A 16,679-nucleotide genomic window follows, 5' to 3' on the forward strand; every position below is an offset into this window, starting at 1 on the left:
TTATTAAAACCCCAACTATATATATTTTAAGATAATTTAGAAATTTTTTCCGATTAGTATATTTAATCGTCTTAATACTCTTGTTAATGGTTTAAATCCGAAACCATCCGAATTCGTAACCAAACATGAGAAGTGAATCTAAAACGTATGATTCTTAGAGAATGAAGGTTAGTTTATGAACGAGCATTTGACAGTGAATCTAAAACACCTGATTCAAAGTGAAGAAACAGTTGTTACAGCTGGCTAGTATTTTGTGTAGAAGCGAGTATGGCACGTAAGCTGTGGAAGATAGCTGACATGTTAAATTTCACGAAATTTTATTTTACTTTATTAGTGACCATGTTATCGATTAATCTTGTTAATCCTTCTCAGAATAGTAAGTGAAGAAATCAGAATTATAATAATTATTTTAAGGTAAAATTGTGTGCATGTTTGTTGTGTATATGACCATAACCTATTCATATTATTAGATCCAAAATTCATTTGTTCTCTACACTATATAGAGATAACTAATATTTTAAAAAATGCATTGAAAATATTGATAATGTTACTTGACAAATTTTAGTCGTAACTAGGTACTGTTATTTAGACAAAGATTATTTATGTGTTAAAAAAATTAAGACTAAACTTTTTTTCACGAAACTGCAGAAAATTAAAAAAACAATATGATGATTCTAATTAATTTAGCACAATCATCCAAGAAAAAACACATTTCTTGTTACATAAAAATAACTTGAAATACGAAAATTAAAAAATTGTGATGACTTAAAAATAAAGATTTTAAATACTTTGTCGCCATATTACAATTTCATGAAGTAAAACAGAAAAAAATATTTGTTACCTCTATTTATTTTTTCAGTGCCCGATTAGTTGCTGTTTGTTGAACTATTGTCATCTTTTCTCAAATTTATCAAATATCTTCAATAATATTTTCACACGTACTGTCTGCTTCCCATGCTTTTTTTCTTCTTTAATGTCATGTTGAACGCAATTTGTCCATGCATTTACATTTACTCTTTTACCACCTATCAATAAATTTTTTACATCACTTAACGTAAATGTTGTGTTATTACAACCAATGTAGCCTTTGACTTGTCTCCATATTAATTCTATTGGGTTTAAATTGCAATAGTATGGAAGAAGATGGAACATGACATAATTTTTTTGATTCTGCTTTTTCACCTACTTTTATTTAATTAATTTTACTACTTTTAAAAGTTTTCTGATAGTGATTTTAGGTAAAATCATCCAACTTTTCAGTCGTTTTCACACACTTTTGAGTCTTTTAGAGCTAACATGTTTACCGACAATTTTGTGTGTCTCCATTATATTAAAAGTTTTTTTTTTCACGAAGTTCCATTGCTCTGCTTGTTTTCCAAGCAGTGTCTCTGATTGCAGTTTCAAAGTTACCTTGTTTTAATGTTATTTATGTTTTTGAGTGAAACTTTAAAATCACACCAAAACATGGGTACCAGAACAGAAATTTGTAGCGCAACGAAAAGGTCTATATCATCCTGCCTTAATAACTTCCTAACTATTAGTCTCAGAGATGTAAATTTGAGTCACTTTATAACTTACATGGTCACCTCGCTGATATGGAGTTTGCGTCACTGGCTAGCCGGTTAGTAGGGAGGGGGGCACAGCGCAGATGGTCCAAAACTGGGGCTGTCGCTCTTTTCCAATCAGTGTATCTTACAACTTAGACGTAATAGTGCAGTGATTCGTGTTTAGAGTTTGTTATGGTAGATCGAAGTAATAATAAGTGTATTTTGGACAATATTTATGTGTAAAAAATTAAAGTAAAAAAAGTATAAAAATTTAATATTTCAAAAAAAGCCAGCCGGAAATATAAATTACACATATCATTCAAAAGGGGAAATTATGGGCTTCGCACAGGTACCCCTTGTGGAGTACCCCAATTAAAAAAAAAGAAAAAAGTTAAAAAAAAGGAGATGGTCTGATTCAAACCAGTGTGCCCTTATAATGCAATGCCTAATCCATTAGACAATGACTAACAGTGGTCCCAGAGGTTAAAAAAAAAAATTCATTGATCCAAGTATTTGATTATTTAAAATTTCATTTGATTATAACTGAACCAATGAAAATAAGTACCACTTACCATTGAAAAGCTCTCAATGAGGGCTTATTATTACTGCAGTTAAGAAAAAGCCCAAAACCAAATTTTTTTAGATGTTGGGCTTTTTTGGACACTTTTGGTTCAGTCAATTGCAATCAAAATGGGAGTTGCGTAAGATGTTATAACAGTAATTTATTTTTTTTTTGTCTTCAGTCATTTGACTGGTTTGATGCAGCTCTCCAAGATTCCCTATCTAGTGCTAGTCGTTTCATTTCAGTATACCCTCTACATCCTACATCCCCAACAATTTGTTTTACATACTCCAAACGTGGCCTGCCTACACAATTTTTCCCTTCTACCTGTCCTTCCAATATTAAAGCGACTATTCCAGGATGCCTTAGTATGTGGCCTATAAGTCTGTCTCTTCTTTTAACTATATTTTTCCAAATGCTTCTTTCTTCATCTATTTGCCGCAATACCTCTTCATTTGTCACTTTATCCACCCATCTGATTTTTGACATTATCCTATAGCACCACATTTCAAAAGCTTCTAATCTTTTCTTCTCAGATACTCCGATTGTACAAGTTTCACTTCCATATAAAGCGACACTCCAAACATACACTTTCAAAAATCTTTTCCTGACATTTAAATTAATTTTTGATGTAAACAAATTATATTTCTTACTGAAGGCTCGTTTAGCTTGTGCTATTCGGCATTTTATATCGCTCCTGCTTCGTCCATCTTTAGTAATTTTACTTCCCAAATAACAAAATTCTTCTACCTCCATAATCTTTTCTCCTCCTATTTTCACATTCAGCGGTCCATCTTTGTTATTTCTACTACATTTCATTACTTTTGTTTTGTTCTTGTTTATTTTCATGCGATAGTTCTTGCGTAGGACTTCATCTATGCCGTTCATTGTTTCTTCTAAATTCTTTTTACTCTCGGCTAGAATTACTATATCATCAGCAAATCATAGCATCTTTATCACCTTGTACTGTTACTCCGAATCTAAATTGTTCTTAAACATCATTAACTGCTAGTTCCATGTAAAGATTAAAAAGTAACGGAGATAGGGAACATCCTTGTCTGACTCCCTTTCTTATTAGGGCTTCTTTCTTATGTTCTTCAATTGTTATTGTTGCTGTTTGGTTCCTGTACATGTTAGCAATTGTTCTTCTATCTCTGTATTTGAATCCTAATTTTTTTAAAATGCTGAACATTTTATTCCAGTCTACGTTATCAAAAGCCTTTTCTAGGTCTATAAATGCCAAGTATGTTGGTTTGTTTTTCTTTAATCTTCCTTCTACTATTAATCTGAGGCCTAAAATTGCTTCCCTTGTCCCTATACTTTTCCTGAAACCAAATTGGTCTTCTCCTAACACTTCTTCCACTCTCCTCTCAATTCTTCTTATAGAATTCTAGTTAAGATTTTTGATGCATGACTAGTTAAACTAATTGTTCTGTATTTTTCACATTTATCTGCCCCTGCTTTCTCTGGTATCATTACTATAACACATTTTTTGAAGTCTGATGAAAATTCCCCATTTTCATAAATATTACACACCAGTTTGTATAATCTATCAATCGCTTCCTCACCTGCACTGCGCAGTAATTCTACAGGTATTCCGTCTATTCCAGGAGCCTTTCTGCCATTTAAATCTTTTAATGCTCTCTTAAATTCAGATCTCAGTATTGTTTCTCCCATTTCATCCTCTTCAACTTCCTTTTCTTCCTCTATAACACCATTTTCTAATTCATTTCCTCCGTATAACTCTTCAATATATTCCACCCATCTATCGACTTTACCTTTCGTATTATATATTGGTGTACCATCTTTGTTTAACACATTATTAAATTTTAATTTATGTACCCCAAAATTTTCCTTAACTTTCCTGTATGCTCCGTCTATTTTATTCCGCCTAAGTTTGCTTCTGCTGATTTAAGAATTTCCTTTTTAACATTCTCCCATTCTTCTTCTACATTTTCTACCTTATCTTTTTTACTCAGACCTCTTGCGATGTCCTCCTCAAAAATCTTCTTTACCTCCTCTTCCTCAAGCTTCTCTAAATTCCATCGATTCATCTGACACCTTTTCTTCAGGTTTTTAAACCCCAATCTACATTTCATTATCACCAAATTATGGTCGCTATCAATGTCTGCTCCAGGGTAAGTTTTGCAGTCAACGAGATGGTTTCTAAATCTTTGCTTAACCATGTTATAATCTATCTGATACCTTCCAGTATCGCCTGGCTTTTTCCAAGTGTATATTCTTCTATTATGATTTCTAAATTGGGTGTTGGCAATTACTAAATTATACTTCGTGCAAAATTCTATAAGTCGATCCCCTCTTTCATTCCTTTTGCCCAGCCCGTATTCACCCACTATATTTCCTTCCTTGCCTTTTCCAATGGTTGCATTCCAATCTCCAACTATTATTAAATTTTCATCTCCTTTTACGTGTTTAATTGCTTCATCAATCTCTTCGTATACACACTCTACCTCATCATCATCATGGGCGCTTGTAGGCATATAGACATTAACAATCGTTGTCGGTTTAGGTTTTGATTTTATCCTTATTACAATGATTCTATCGCTATGCGTTTTGAAATACTCTACTCTCCTCCCTATCTTCTTGTTCATCACGAAACCTACTCCTGCCTGCCCATTATTTGACGCTGAGTTAATTACTCTAAAATCACCTGACCAAAAGTCGCCTTCCTCTTCCCACCGAACCTCACTAATTCCTACTATATCCACATTTGTCCTACCCATTTCCCTTTTTAAATTTTCTAGCCTACCAACCTTTTTCAAGCTTCTAACATTCCACGCTCCGACTCGTAGAATGTTATTTTTTAATTTTCTGGTGACCCCTTCCTTAGTAGTCCCCACCCGGAGATCCGAACGGGGGACTATTTTACCTCCGGAATATTTTACCAAGGAAGGCGCCTCCATTATTGCTATGTGAAAATGCAGAGAGCCACATTTTCTTGGAAAAAAAGCAGCTGTAGTTTTCCATTGCTTTCAGCTGCGCAGTACTCAGAGGACTGAGTGATGGAATCATTCCTTAGACTGGCTCTCAACAGATACCTCTCCGATATGGTTGCACCTTCGGTCCAGTTACTCTGTATCCCTGAGCACTCAAGCCCCCTCACCAACGGCAAGGTCTCATGATTCATAGAGGAGGATAACAGTAATAGTAAGAGTTTTAAAAAAAAAAATATTTTAAAAATATTGATAATATCAGCTTCTACAATATAGGGGCTAAATATATAAAATTAAAGTCCAGACAACACGAGAAACCACCTTGGAGCACTTATTTAGTCAAAATGGTATCGCTTTTAACTGGTTTTATTAGTACAGTACACAAGAAACTTTTTTATTTGCCATAAAAATCTACAAAAACACTGTAGGTTGTGCAAATTTGATTTTTTTATCACCAGCCCCATCATAGTTGTTTGAAGTCAAAATTAGAATTTAAAAAAAAAACTTCGTTTTCAAAACTTCATAAAAATTTAGGATTAAGTATATCACCATTAATATTGTGTATGATAAAACTACTAACATACATCTACATATAAACAAATAATTCAAATTGTTATACCATCCCTGCCTCTTGAAAAAATTACCAAAAGTGAAATTTCACTGTTTTTCATGTTCAAATTTATTGGTCATTTTCTCAGAAAGAAAAGAGATAGATAAATAAACCATTGAACCAATCTTTTACCTTGAGAAAATATGATATGTTTTTTGTTTCATCCTTCCTGGACTAATAGTACATAATGTTTTTCCGTAAATCCTTAAAATCACAAAAATAGGTGTGTGCACCATAACAAAAACGGCGGCCACAGGTAAACTGCTTAAATAAATTTAAAAAAATTAGGTTTAAGGTCCTGAAACAAGTGGGTAAATTTTAATTTTTTTTTTTTAATTGGTCAAGCAATCACCCTTGGGTCACTTCAAATGGATTGACCCCAGCATGACCTTTACACTGGAGTTTCCAATGGGATGACTGTGTCTTTGTCTCAGGATCATAGCTGTAGACAAATGTTTCATCTTTAGTTTTTTTTATTCCTTTTATAAAATCAGGATTATTACACATCCCAGCATGTTTCATGTAACTTGCAATTGGTTTTCCTTTTGTTCATAAGTAAGAAGTTTTAGGACAGATTTTTCTGCTATGCACCGCAATCCGGAGATCTGATAAAATTGATTGTACTGTGCCAAATGAAATTCCTACTTCAACTATAAGCTCTCTTTTTGTTACTCGATGATCATTCATCTGTCTTTCAAACTTGCTCAATTTTTTGAGGATTTCCGGTGATGGAAGGTCTGCCAGATTGTTCATTACTCTCATCAGACATCTGGCACTTTTTAATTTGTGTAATACCCATATCTTGATCACCAAAAACTGTTTAAATCTTCCTTATTGTCTCCAGTTGTGTGTCACCAAGTTTCTGACAAAATTTAATTCAGATTCTCTGCTCAACCAATTTAATAATTTTAAACAATGATGAAAACACAACAAGCCCTACTCACATGTTTTACTTTCGTAGCTGCTAAGCAGCGACTGGCTACAATGGCAGCAAAATAGTAAATCATACACAACCAATATAATTCAAAATGACATAACATAATATTCATATGAATATTAATATGAAATGACATATTCATAATAGTTCCTCTCCCACATTACTAAACTTAACTGGTTACCATATTAAAAATTAGGTTGGATATTTTTTGATCATATCTGGTATGACCATACTCTATTTCACTATGAGTATGATGATGCTATTGTCATTACATTTATAATTTTATATTATTGGATAAGAGACAGTCGTCACATATATCAACTGCAAGTCACCATACTCCTGCTATAACATATTATCATATACATTTTAAGTGAATATTTACTATCTCAAGATAGGCATTTATGTAATTAAAAACAGATGATTTCATTGTAGCTAGGAAAAAGTTAATATTGAAATTTCAGTTTTCCTTTCTGTTTGGTATCTGTGTTATTTTTTCTTTAATTAAGATCTATTGATAAGCAGAATTATCTTATGTTGGTATTTATATTTTGACTTATTATGTGTGATTTTAGGTGATGAAAATGAAGATATGGTGATATCAAAACAGAAGTTTAGCAGTGTCGCTACAGAATTTAATTATCCTTCCCAAAATAAAAATGTCAGCACTGAGTCACAAATCAGATAACAGTAGTAAATTTTATTTAAATATTTATTGAATTTTATTAAATGTTATGAAAATTATTATTAATATTTAGGGTGACCTGGATGATGCATAGCTTGGGGTCTGAAAAACACCTTCTGCATTATTGATTATGGTTTGGGCAGCTTGTCATCCATGTTGTTGAGGATGCTCCATCTTCCACTGGATCTCTCTACCTATAGAAAGTATTCTTGTTCTTGTAGAATTTCTTTGCCTTGCTCCACTATTCTCATCAGAGTCATCACTTATCACTATCATTCTCAGCATTTATATGATTTCCAATCTCTGACACTTCTTCACTGTCAGAAACTGCTATATTTTTTTGAACTTTGCTTTGTTCTGTTTGATTTTCCTTTATCATATTGTACTATATAAAGCTATGAAATCAAACAAAATAGACTGAATTGTTTCTAGTTATATTTGTAGTACCGTGCCTGTTAGTGTGCAAGTGACATGTCCAGATGTGACAAAATTCATGTTGAGACTTCCATAATTACTAAAGTCCTGTAAAATTTGTAAACATATTCAGTCACATTATGCTTGTTTTCTTTTTTTTATGAATTATTTGTTTCATTTGAATAGTGTTAAATAGTTGATGTTGATGATGATACTCGTAAATGTCAAACTTCCAAGCAAACATTATACTGTACACATACAACCATATATCTCCAACCCTCCTCATCCGCAATAGGTAAAATTATGTAATATAAAATATGCATCAGGTCTTATTGACCCAAACAGTACATTAGTACAAAACTAAAAAATTGGAAATAATAAAAACAATCGTGTTGCTAAATCCTACAAAATAAAATAAATAAAGTCCTAAAAAATCTAAAGTAAAGTCTTCTGTGGAAAAAAACAAAATTTAGAGTCATATTGACCCAAACAGAACAGCAGGGTTAAGATGTTGGTTGTGGGCTTTTTTTCTTGGAATTCTATTAGAATTCCCTTACAGTTCAAAAACACCATTCCAGCGATTGTGTGACCACTAGTAAACCAGCTTTCCTGTTCAGGGTGGATTTTCTCAACTTTTTTCTTGGAATAAAAAAGAGCCTGAGTCCTGGTATATTTTCTTTAAGAAATTAAAATAAGTCTCTTGGTGTCAATATTTGGTTTTCTATAGGTCACTGAAGACTGGCACGTGCTGCTAATTGTTTTTTAGTACCTCCAATTCTATTACAAGGTGATTTTCCATGGCTAATACCAAAGAAGTTGCATTCATCTGTCATCCCAAAGTCTTCTTCATGGTGTCACAAATTGATAAAATTCTTGCACTTCTTGTATTGAACAGCTGAACCATCACTGAACTAGTGTATATGCTTTATTTCAGTCACTATCTTCAAGTATTTGATCAGTTCAGTCAAAAATACACGAACAGCAATGATATCATGGCGCAAACAGTCACTGATCATGCAAATGCTAAGATTCTGAAGCTCTTTTTTATTATAATAAACCATGAATGGATGCTGTTTTCCCAATGCAATTCCTGTACATCATCTTGCACAACAAACAAATAGTTTCAGCAAAATCCATTGGTTAATGGTATGATTATCATTTAAATTTTCCTTCAGTTGTTTTAAGTGTGAATTTTGATCTTTTGAAACAAAAATGTTGGCTAGTCAGGCTAGAAACCTTTAGGGAAAGTTCTTCAATAAAATTTTCCATAATCACCTGTTGCATCTCCAATGTGTCTGTCTGTATGAATCCACTATTTATATTCTATTAGTTCCTCCAAGTCATATTCTTTAAGCTCCTCTAATAAATAGGACTCCAATCCAGTTTTTCCAGGACACTGTTCACAGTGTTCTAGCATGCAATCCTTAGATTCTAAGCTGCAGACAATTTCCTTACTAATACCTTGTAGTCATCCTTGATGGATATTGCAGCTATCATGAGCTTAACATTTTGATGAATGATAGAAACAAAAACTGTATGTGTGCCAGCAGCACCAACTGTAGTGCACCACTTTGACCTAAGTTCACAAAATGTCCTTTTTTTTTCTGGTGTCATCAAAATACCAACTTCAGATTTGAGCTTCCTGGCCTGCTTCACCATTCACATTGAAACGTGAAATTCATCAGCTATTATCTCAGTACTCCAGCTACTGGGTGCCAATGTCAAAATCTGGCATTGGCATATTTTGACATTGCCAGATTGTCAATTTGGCAATTGCCAAATGAGCTGAAATCAAAAGTTTGGCTTTGAGTTCTTCAATCAGGATATCCAGATCTTTACATCCTTGACACTGCTTACTCTTTAATGTTTGCATTACATCAGTAACACAAACCAGCAGCAGTTGCTGCCATAATAGCAATAGCATAGCATCTGTGCTCTTCTTCAGGTAGCCTTTTGAATCCAGTTTGCTGACATATTTAAGCTTCAAAGAAGAGATTCCAAATAGTGACAGTGAGGCATCCATTCTTCCAGAAGCATCTAGCATTTTCAGATTACTAGATTTTGATTCTGGTTGATCATTCTTTGGCCAAATCTCTTTGAGCCAATCAATTCTTGCCTACATCATGGGCATAACTTTTGACCTGGCTTGAAGTCATAACTTGTTAAAGCTTTTAATCAGTCAGCAGAATCAATAATTAATAGGCTGCAATACTTTTCTGGCTTGTGCAACTGTTTTTCAAATGGATTACAGTAGTCCTTCTGTAGGAATTCAAACTTCATCTGCAAAACAACTTTATGATAGGAACATATGTCAGCATCTTCATTAAAACTAATTCCAGATTGCTTCTGTAAAAGTTCTTTGCCCATTGCTGATAGTTCTTTGACAGGCAACAGAAAAGCTTTTTCGTAATTAAATGTTAAAGACTTGTGGCATTCAGATTCATCAAGCTTGCCAAAATGGAAGGGGCAAAGAACTTTTAATACAATTCAAGTATTTCAAAACAATTATTTAGCTATTTTAAAACAATTCAAAACACAGTTGGAGTTATCAATAAATGTCACAATTGATTATAGAAGTTTTCACTTACAACTATGCTAATTCACTAAATGCTTATATACCCTTCTTCAAAAACAAAGAACATTCTAGAATGTTCTAGAAGAAAAGGTATTTTCCAGAAATTCTAGAAATTTCTATAATGTTCTGTAGAATGGAGTTTTCCAGAACATTTTAGAAAACTATTTTTTTCAGATCACCCTAGAAAGTTCTAACTAATCCAAAACTTTCTGGAACACTGCAAATTTTTTAAAGATATGGTAAATTTTAGAACATTCTTTAAGAAATCTAATAATATTCTGAATGTTTTTCTATCTTCAACTGTTTTAATTAACTAGTAGAAATGTCCACAGATTAAAAATCCGTCAGATGCATTAATTATCTTTGAAATCTTTGAAAAGCTTTCCTACCTATTATAATATAAAGTTAAAAAAACAAAATGCATGGATAATGTTTTTTAAAAGCTGCCCTTTCCACCTGTTATAAAACTACAAAATCTGAGAAGGTATACCTGAGATATAAGTCTTCGAAGATATGCCAAAAATCACAATAAAAACTTTTGACCAGATTTGGTGATGGATTTCTCCTGACATAAGATTCCAATTACTTTTAAACTGCAGGATTCTACACATTCTCTTATTCCCTTTTTCAAGTTACAAAGTCTCATTCCAATTAAAGATTTAGATAAGGAAATATATAGCTCAAACTTTGACTTTGAAAATGTTGTGACAAATTTTTGGTTGAATTTCAGCTGCTATATCTCAAAACCAGGTTACAGAAGAAACTTGTGACTAATATATTCAGATATAGCATTCAGTTAACCAATAGTACTAAAATTTGAATCTGTATCTTTATTATTGCCGTCAAAATTGTTAGTCAAAGATAACAATTTTTACATGTATCCACAAACTATAAGTACCTTTTCTTTTAAGAAGCCACAAAAAAATCAGCCATAACAGATAAAGAGCTACAATTTGGTAAAATGGCATTTCAGACCATGCGGAACCCTAATAAAAAATTCTATGCTATTTAGAGATGTTCAACTGGGGATGATGTTCAAAACTGGACCACTTCACATGGAATGACCCAGCACTGTTTGTCATAACATTTTTACAATAAACATTTCACTCATTGATGAATCTTGGCAGCGTTGTGTTTTAGTTTGCTTGCAAAAAGTGAATCGCACAATGAACTTCATAATTAGGAGGACTGGCAGTAAGTTCTATTTTTATCAGCGGCTGCTTTACCATTTTTTAACAGAATGAATGGCAGATTTGTTAACAAGATTATAGTTGCTAGTGACTGCTCGTATGCACCATATTGCTATGGCATATATCTGGTTTATTTTCAACAACCACTCAGAAATCAATTTTGGAATTGCCCTTTTATGTCAGACATGTAAATCACAGATGCTTGTAACATGCTAGTTTAAAGTAAGGTTAATTACGCAGTGACTGTTTTTAAAATGCCCAAGGAACATTTCTAAGTTAATGACACATACACACACACACACACACACACACATATATATATATATATATATATATATATATATATATATATATATATATGTAAAAATAACTTAGAAAAATCAGTTAATTTTTTGTTATTGTATTTGTCCATATTCCCCTCTGTACTAATTATGTCAAAGACAAAAGTATAAAAAGTTTACCATCAAGAGTACAAAATTCAATAATGCTTCTTACTTTATGCTTGTTCTTATTATATAAAAGCACTTTCTAAGGTTTCCCTCATCACCAGTTAATAAAACATATTCTTTTTTAAAACTCGCACCTTATAAATTTAAAACTTAAAATTGAAAACATATAAAAATATGTATTCATAAAAGTTAAAAAGATTAATTTTTTTTTAATATGTGACTAGCCACACATACAGCACTGTACTAAATTTATAAATAATTTGTGTGGTATCTATCAAATAATATATTCAATAATTGAACAAAATTTATATTGGGAAAGCTAATAGATCATTTAGGACAAGGTTTACAGAACATTTTAGATAAAAACAAGTTAGGTTTCTTCAATCTTGCAGACCACTTAATAATCAATAAACATTCAATCACTGATTCAGATACAAATTTAAATATAATAGTAATTGTAAAAGTATGTGATAATAATAATAATAAAAAATTAAATATTTAAAAAATATTCTATTTACAAGTATAGACAAAACTTTAATTTGATTTGTACAGACATAATTTGATAATAACTTTCTTATCAAACCGCCTTAGATAACAGCACATTTATATAATTTGAATAAAAATTAAAAATATTTTAGTACACTACTATACGTGTGGCTGGCCACTTACAAAAAAAGTTTAAATTTTTATGAATTCATATTTTTATTTGTTTACAATTTTAAGTTTTAAATTTTTAATGTGTGATTTTTAAAAAAGAATATGTTTTATTAACTGATGATAAGGGAAACCCTCGAAAGTGCTTTTATATAATAAGTATAAGTAAGAAGCATTATTGAATTCTGTACTGTTGGTGGTAAACTTTCTATACTTTTGTCATATATGAAATATGATTAAAAACTCATTGTGATATGTTATCAAAATCTATTGTAAAGTATATCTCTTGTTTCTTTTGTATAATTTGCATTAACTTAGTTATTGTTAATTTTATTATTATTCACTGTTATCCATTGGTATTAAATCTACTTAATATAAATTATTATTTTAATTATGTTTCTCTCAGCAGTTGGAAGAACAGTGCCCGACCGATATTGAATGTTCTAAACTTGGTTTTCCGTGCATATCGTGTTCTTACAATAGGTCTTGTGTATATGGTGTAAAGATGCAAACTCATTGTCATTCTTTAGTTGATTGTATTGTAAGTATGATTACTTTTAGTCATAGACGTTGCAGTTAAATTTATTTTTCTTTAAGTATCTTCTTTTAATTGGTTGTGAATGCCACTACTGAAATCTGTGGTTGTGGGATTTCAGTAATACTGCAGACTCAGGAGTGTTTCCTGATATACAGCCAAACTGTAATTTGGTTTACAGCCTATTGTGAGAAAATGTATCTAGTAAAAAAATGTATTATTAAAGGTTATTTTGTCATTCTTAAAAATTAAAGCTTGTTGTAAACAAATAAACTATTTATTTATTTGAATTTTCTTTAGCCTTTAGTTGTTTACAATTGACCATGTAATTTGAGACTTGCAAGTTAATTATTTAAAAAATAACTAAGGTAATTTATATGCAGATTGAGACTGAACTGAAACATACTAGAGAAGAATAGTTCAGTTTCAGAAAATCATGGGTACTAGGGGCCAGTTTAACTGTCAAGAGGTTCCTTAAAAAAAGGCTAGAGATAAAAAGTGTCACAACAACATTTGTAAATCTGGAAAAGGTAGCTGATAGACATAAGAGTTTCAAAAATTTTTGATAAGAGTGTTGAAATGTAGAAAAGAATAGTTCTTTGAAACCTATAAGAATCAAGTATCATTTATTTATTGAAACACTTCAGAAATGTTTCTTACACTTGCACTTACATATTTGCATTTTACAATTGCAAGGTGAAAGATTTTACACACACACACACACACACATATATATATATATATTAGGTGTTCACTTAGAGGAGTGCCACCATTAGAATCTCTGAAACTGTACAAAATTGTTAGCTCTGAAGAGGTAAGCTTTAAACTGGCAAATATTGGCATTTTTCAAAACCTTTCCATTTTTCTAATGCACACTCAACTTTATATTTTTTTTTAGATAGAACTTTTTTCTGTAGTTTTCAACAGAATCCATCATTTTAAGACTTTATTTTTGTGGTTCAGTAAATTTTTTTCCATAAATAATGCACGTACACACACACACACACACACACACACACACACACACACACACACACACAGGGTATTTATAAAAGAACTCCTCAGTTTCAAGTATTATTTAAATAGAATTATATTGAAAGTTTTACTGATATGAGTATATATTCTGAAATTGTAAATTATGAAGTTTTATTGGTGTTTAAAATACACTTCGATATATGCACCATTTGTTGGCCTCCACACATCCATATGATAATTCAGCTCTTCCCACATACTCGCCAGCATATTGGGTGTAATGGATGCTATTACTGCAATAATCCTCCTCCATGGATGGTTGATGTCATGGATTTTCTCCAAATAAACATTGTTTTTCATTTGCAAAAAGCAAAAAAGCAACCTAGTTTGATCATATCTGAGCTTCTTAATAGCTAAGCGATCAGCCTTCCAGTCCACCTGTTTTGAAACTGATTGTTTAATGCAGCACTTTTTTTTCAACATCATTAATCTGTTGAAAAGACATAAAGTTTGACCATCTCACTAGAAAATTGTGTGTATCCCCATTAATTGTGCTTTCTACAAAAATAAACAGGCCCACAATATGGTTATTCAACCACACCAACATTGACTTTGGGAGAGCACGCTGATGTTTCATAATTTCATGTGGTTGCTCTGATTCCCAGATCCTGCAATTATATTAATTTACTGATCCACTAATGTGGAATGCCACCTCATCTGAAAACATGACATTTTTCTTGTAGTCCTCATTTTCATCACTGTTGTTAAGCATTAAATCTGTAAACTCCAATCTTTTCACTTTGTCATTGGGTTTGATTTCAAGTAAAAGTTGTAACTTGTATGCACATACTGTAAGCCTCTTAGGCACCACTTTGTTCCTTGTAGATTTAGATATTCCTAACTCTAAACTGCACCTTGCTAATGACTTTTTTTGGCTATGCGTTCAAGATGCTCGGATCAGTTTCACATTCTATTCAGACATGGATGGCCTGCCTGGTAACTTACCCTTTAAGACAATAATGCATGTTTCCTTAAAATGATTAAACCACTGAAATATTGTTTTATTCATAGGCATGACACAGTCATATTCATGTTGATAATTATGCTGAACTGTTTTAACCGATCTTGTTTCAATAAACCAAATCACGTACTGAGCTTTCTGCTGCAGTATCATCATGACTCAGAATGAGACTGCTAACTGTACACACAGTGAAGGTAACACAGTGGTGCCAACCATGACTAATATTTGTGATGAAAAACTTACTAATATAACAAACATAAATATTAAAACTGGATGCTTTTAATTGATTCCATTACTTCATTAAAATATTTTTAGAACCAAGGAGTTCTTTAATAAACACTCTTATATATAGTTTGAATATTATATATATGTATATATATATATATATATATATATATATATATATATATATATATTATATATAATTAATTGTTTGAATATATTATAAAATAAATATAATATTATATAATTTATTTAATTATATAAATTTAATTAATTAAAATATATTTCAATAATAAAGGTTTATTGCAATTTGTGAAAATATATAATTACTTTGAGTAAATTTAAAAAAAAAAATATTGAAAACTTTTTATTATATAATATAATTTTAGGAAATAGAATTAAACCATCCGCAGAAAACTAAACAAGTTTCATTTTTCAAAAACTGTGTATTGTATATATATAATAAAAGTAACTTAGTGGTAATATTCCTTCATCTATACAAGGTGTGTTCAAATTTCATGGGGTGTATTAGTCAGATTCTCAGGATTTTTTGTTGTTGTATTGGTAAACAAGTCTAAAAAGTATCTGTACATTTATAGCCATATTGGATGTTGTCAGCTATCAAAAGGATAACACATGTTTTGATACAATTGGCAATTTTTTATTTGTATAAATAAAGGATCAGAGAATGGGTATTAAATTTTGCTGTAAGAATAGAATAAACTTTGAAAAGAACAATGTTTAAAAATGTTAAATATTGCTTTTTTTGAGCCTGCTATGACTAAAGCAAGGGTTTACGAGTGGTATAAGCATTTCCAAGAAGGTCGTGAAGACATTAAGGATGACAAGCGCCCCGGACACTCCAGCACATGAACAACTGATTAAAATATGGAAAAAGTGAAAGAAATGATTATGAATGATCGCCAAATTACAATCAGAAAAGTTGCTGATTATGATGGGATATCAGTTGGCTCATCCAATAAATTTTTTCGGATGTTTTGGGTTTGTGTGACAGCAATATTTGTACCAAAATTGTTGAATTTCAAACAAAAACAGCGGCGAATGGAAGTTGCTCTGGATTCGCTAAATGAAGTCATCAACAATGCAGAACTACTGAATCATGTCATAACAGGTGATGAAACATGGGTTTATGGATATGATGTCGAAACTAAGGTTCAGTCGTCCCAGTGGAGGCATTCTGGATCACCAAGAACTACAAGTACAGTCGAGTGTGAAGTTATGCACAATTTTAACAGCATAGTGCATCATGAGTTCTTGCCACAAGTTCAAACGATCAATAAGGAGTATTACCTATAAATTCAACGGTGTTTGCATGAAGCAATATAAAAAAAACG

General features: G+C 31.7%; 1 protein-coding gene across 4 annotated transcripts in view; it reads left to right on the forward strand.

Annotated features, from left to right (window-relative positions):
• amx (TM2 domain-containing protein 3 almondex) overlaps nt 1-16,679 on the forward strand; it is a 54,584-nt gene that overhangs the window by 27,554 nt on the left and 10,351 nt on the right. The window contains exons 1-3 of one of the 4 annotated variants that reach the window (XM_075359662.1): nt 253-376; nt 7,183-7,268; nt 12,981-13,115. In XM_075359662.1, coding sequence (XP_075215777.1) covers nt 268-376; nt 7,183-7,268; nt 12,981-13,115 — 330 coding nt within the window. In that variant the 5' untranslated portion in view covers nt 253-267. Of the gene's footprint in view, nt 1-252; nt 377-7,182; nt 7,269-12,980; nt 13,116-16,679 lie in introns of those variants that run through there. The other 3 variants (XM_075359663.1, XM_075359664.1, XM_075359665.1) reach the window with 3 other exon arrangements.

The sequence above is a fragment of the Lycorma delicatula genome, chromosome 3, assembly GCF_047948215.1.
Source record: "Lycorma delicatula isolate Av1 chromosome 3, ASM4794821v1, whole genome shotgun sequence".
In the NCBI taxonomy this organism is placed as follows: Eukaryota; Metazoa; Arthropoda; class Insecta; order Hemiptera; family Fulgoridae; genus Lycorma; species Lycorma delicatula.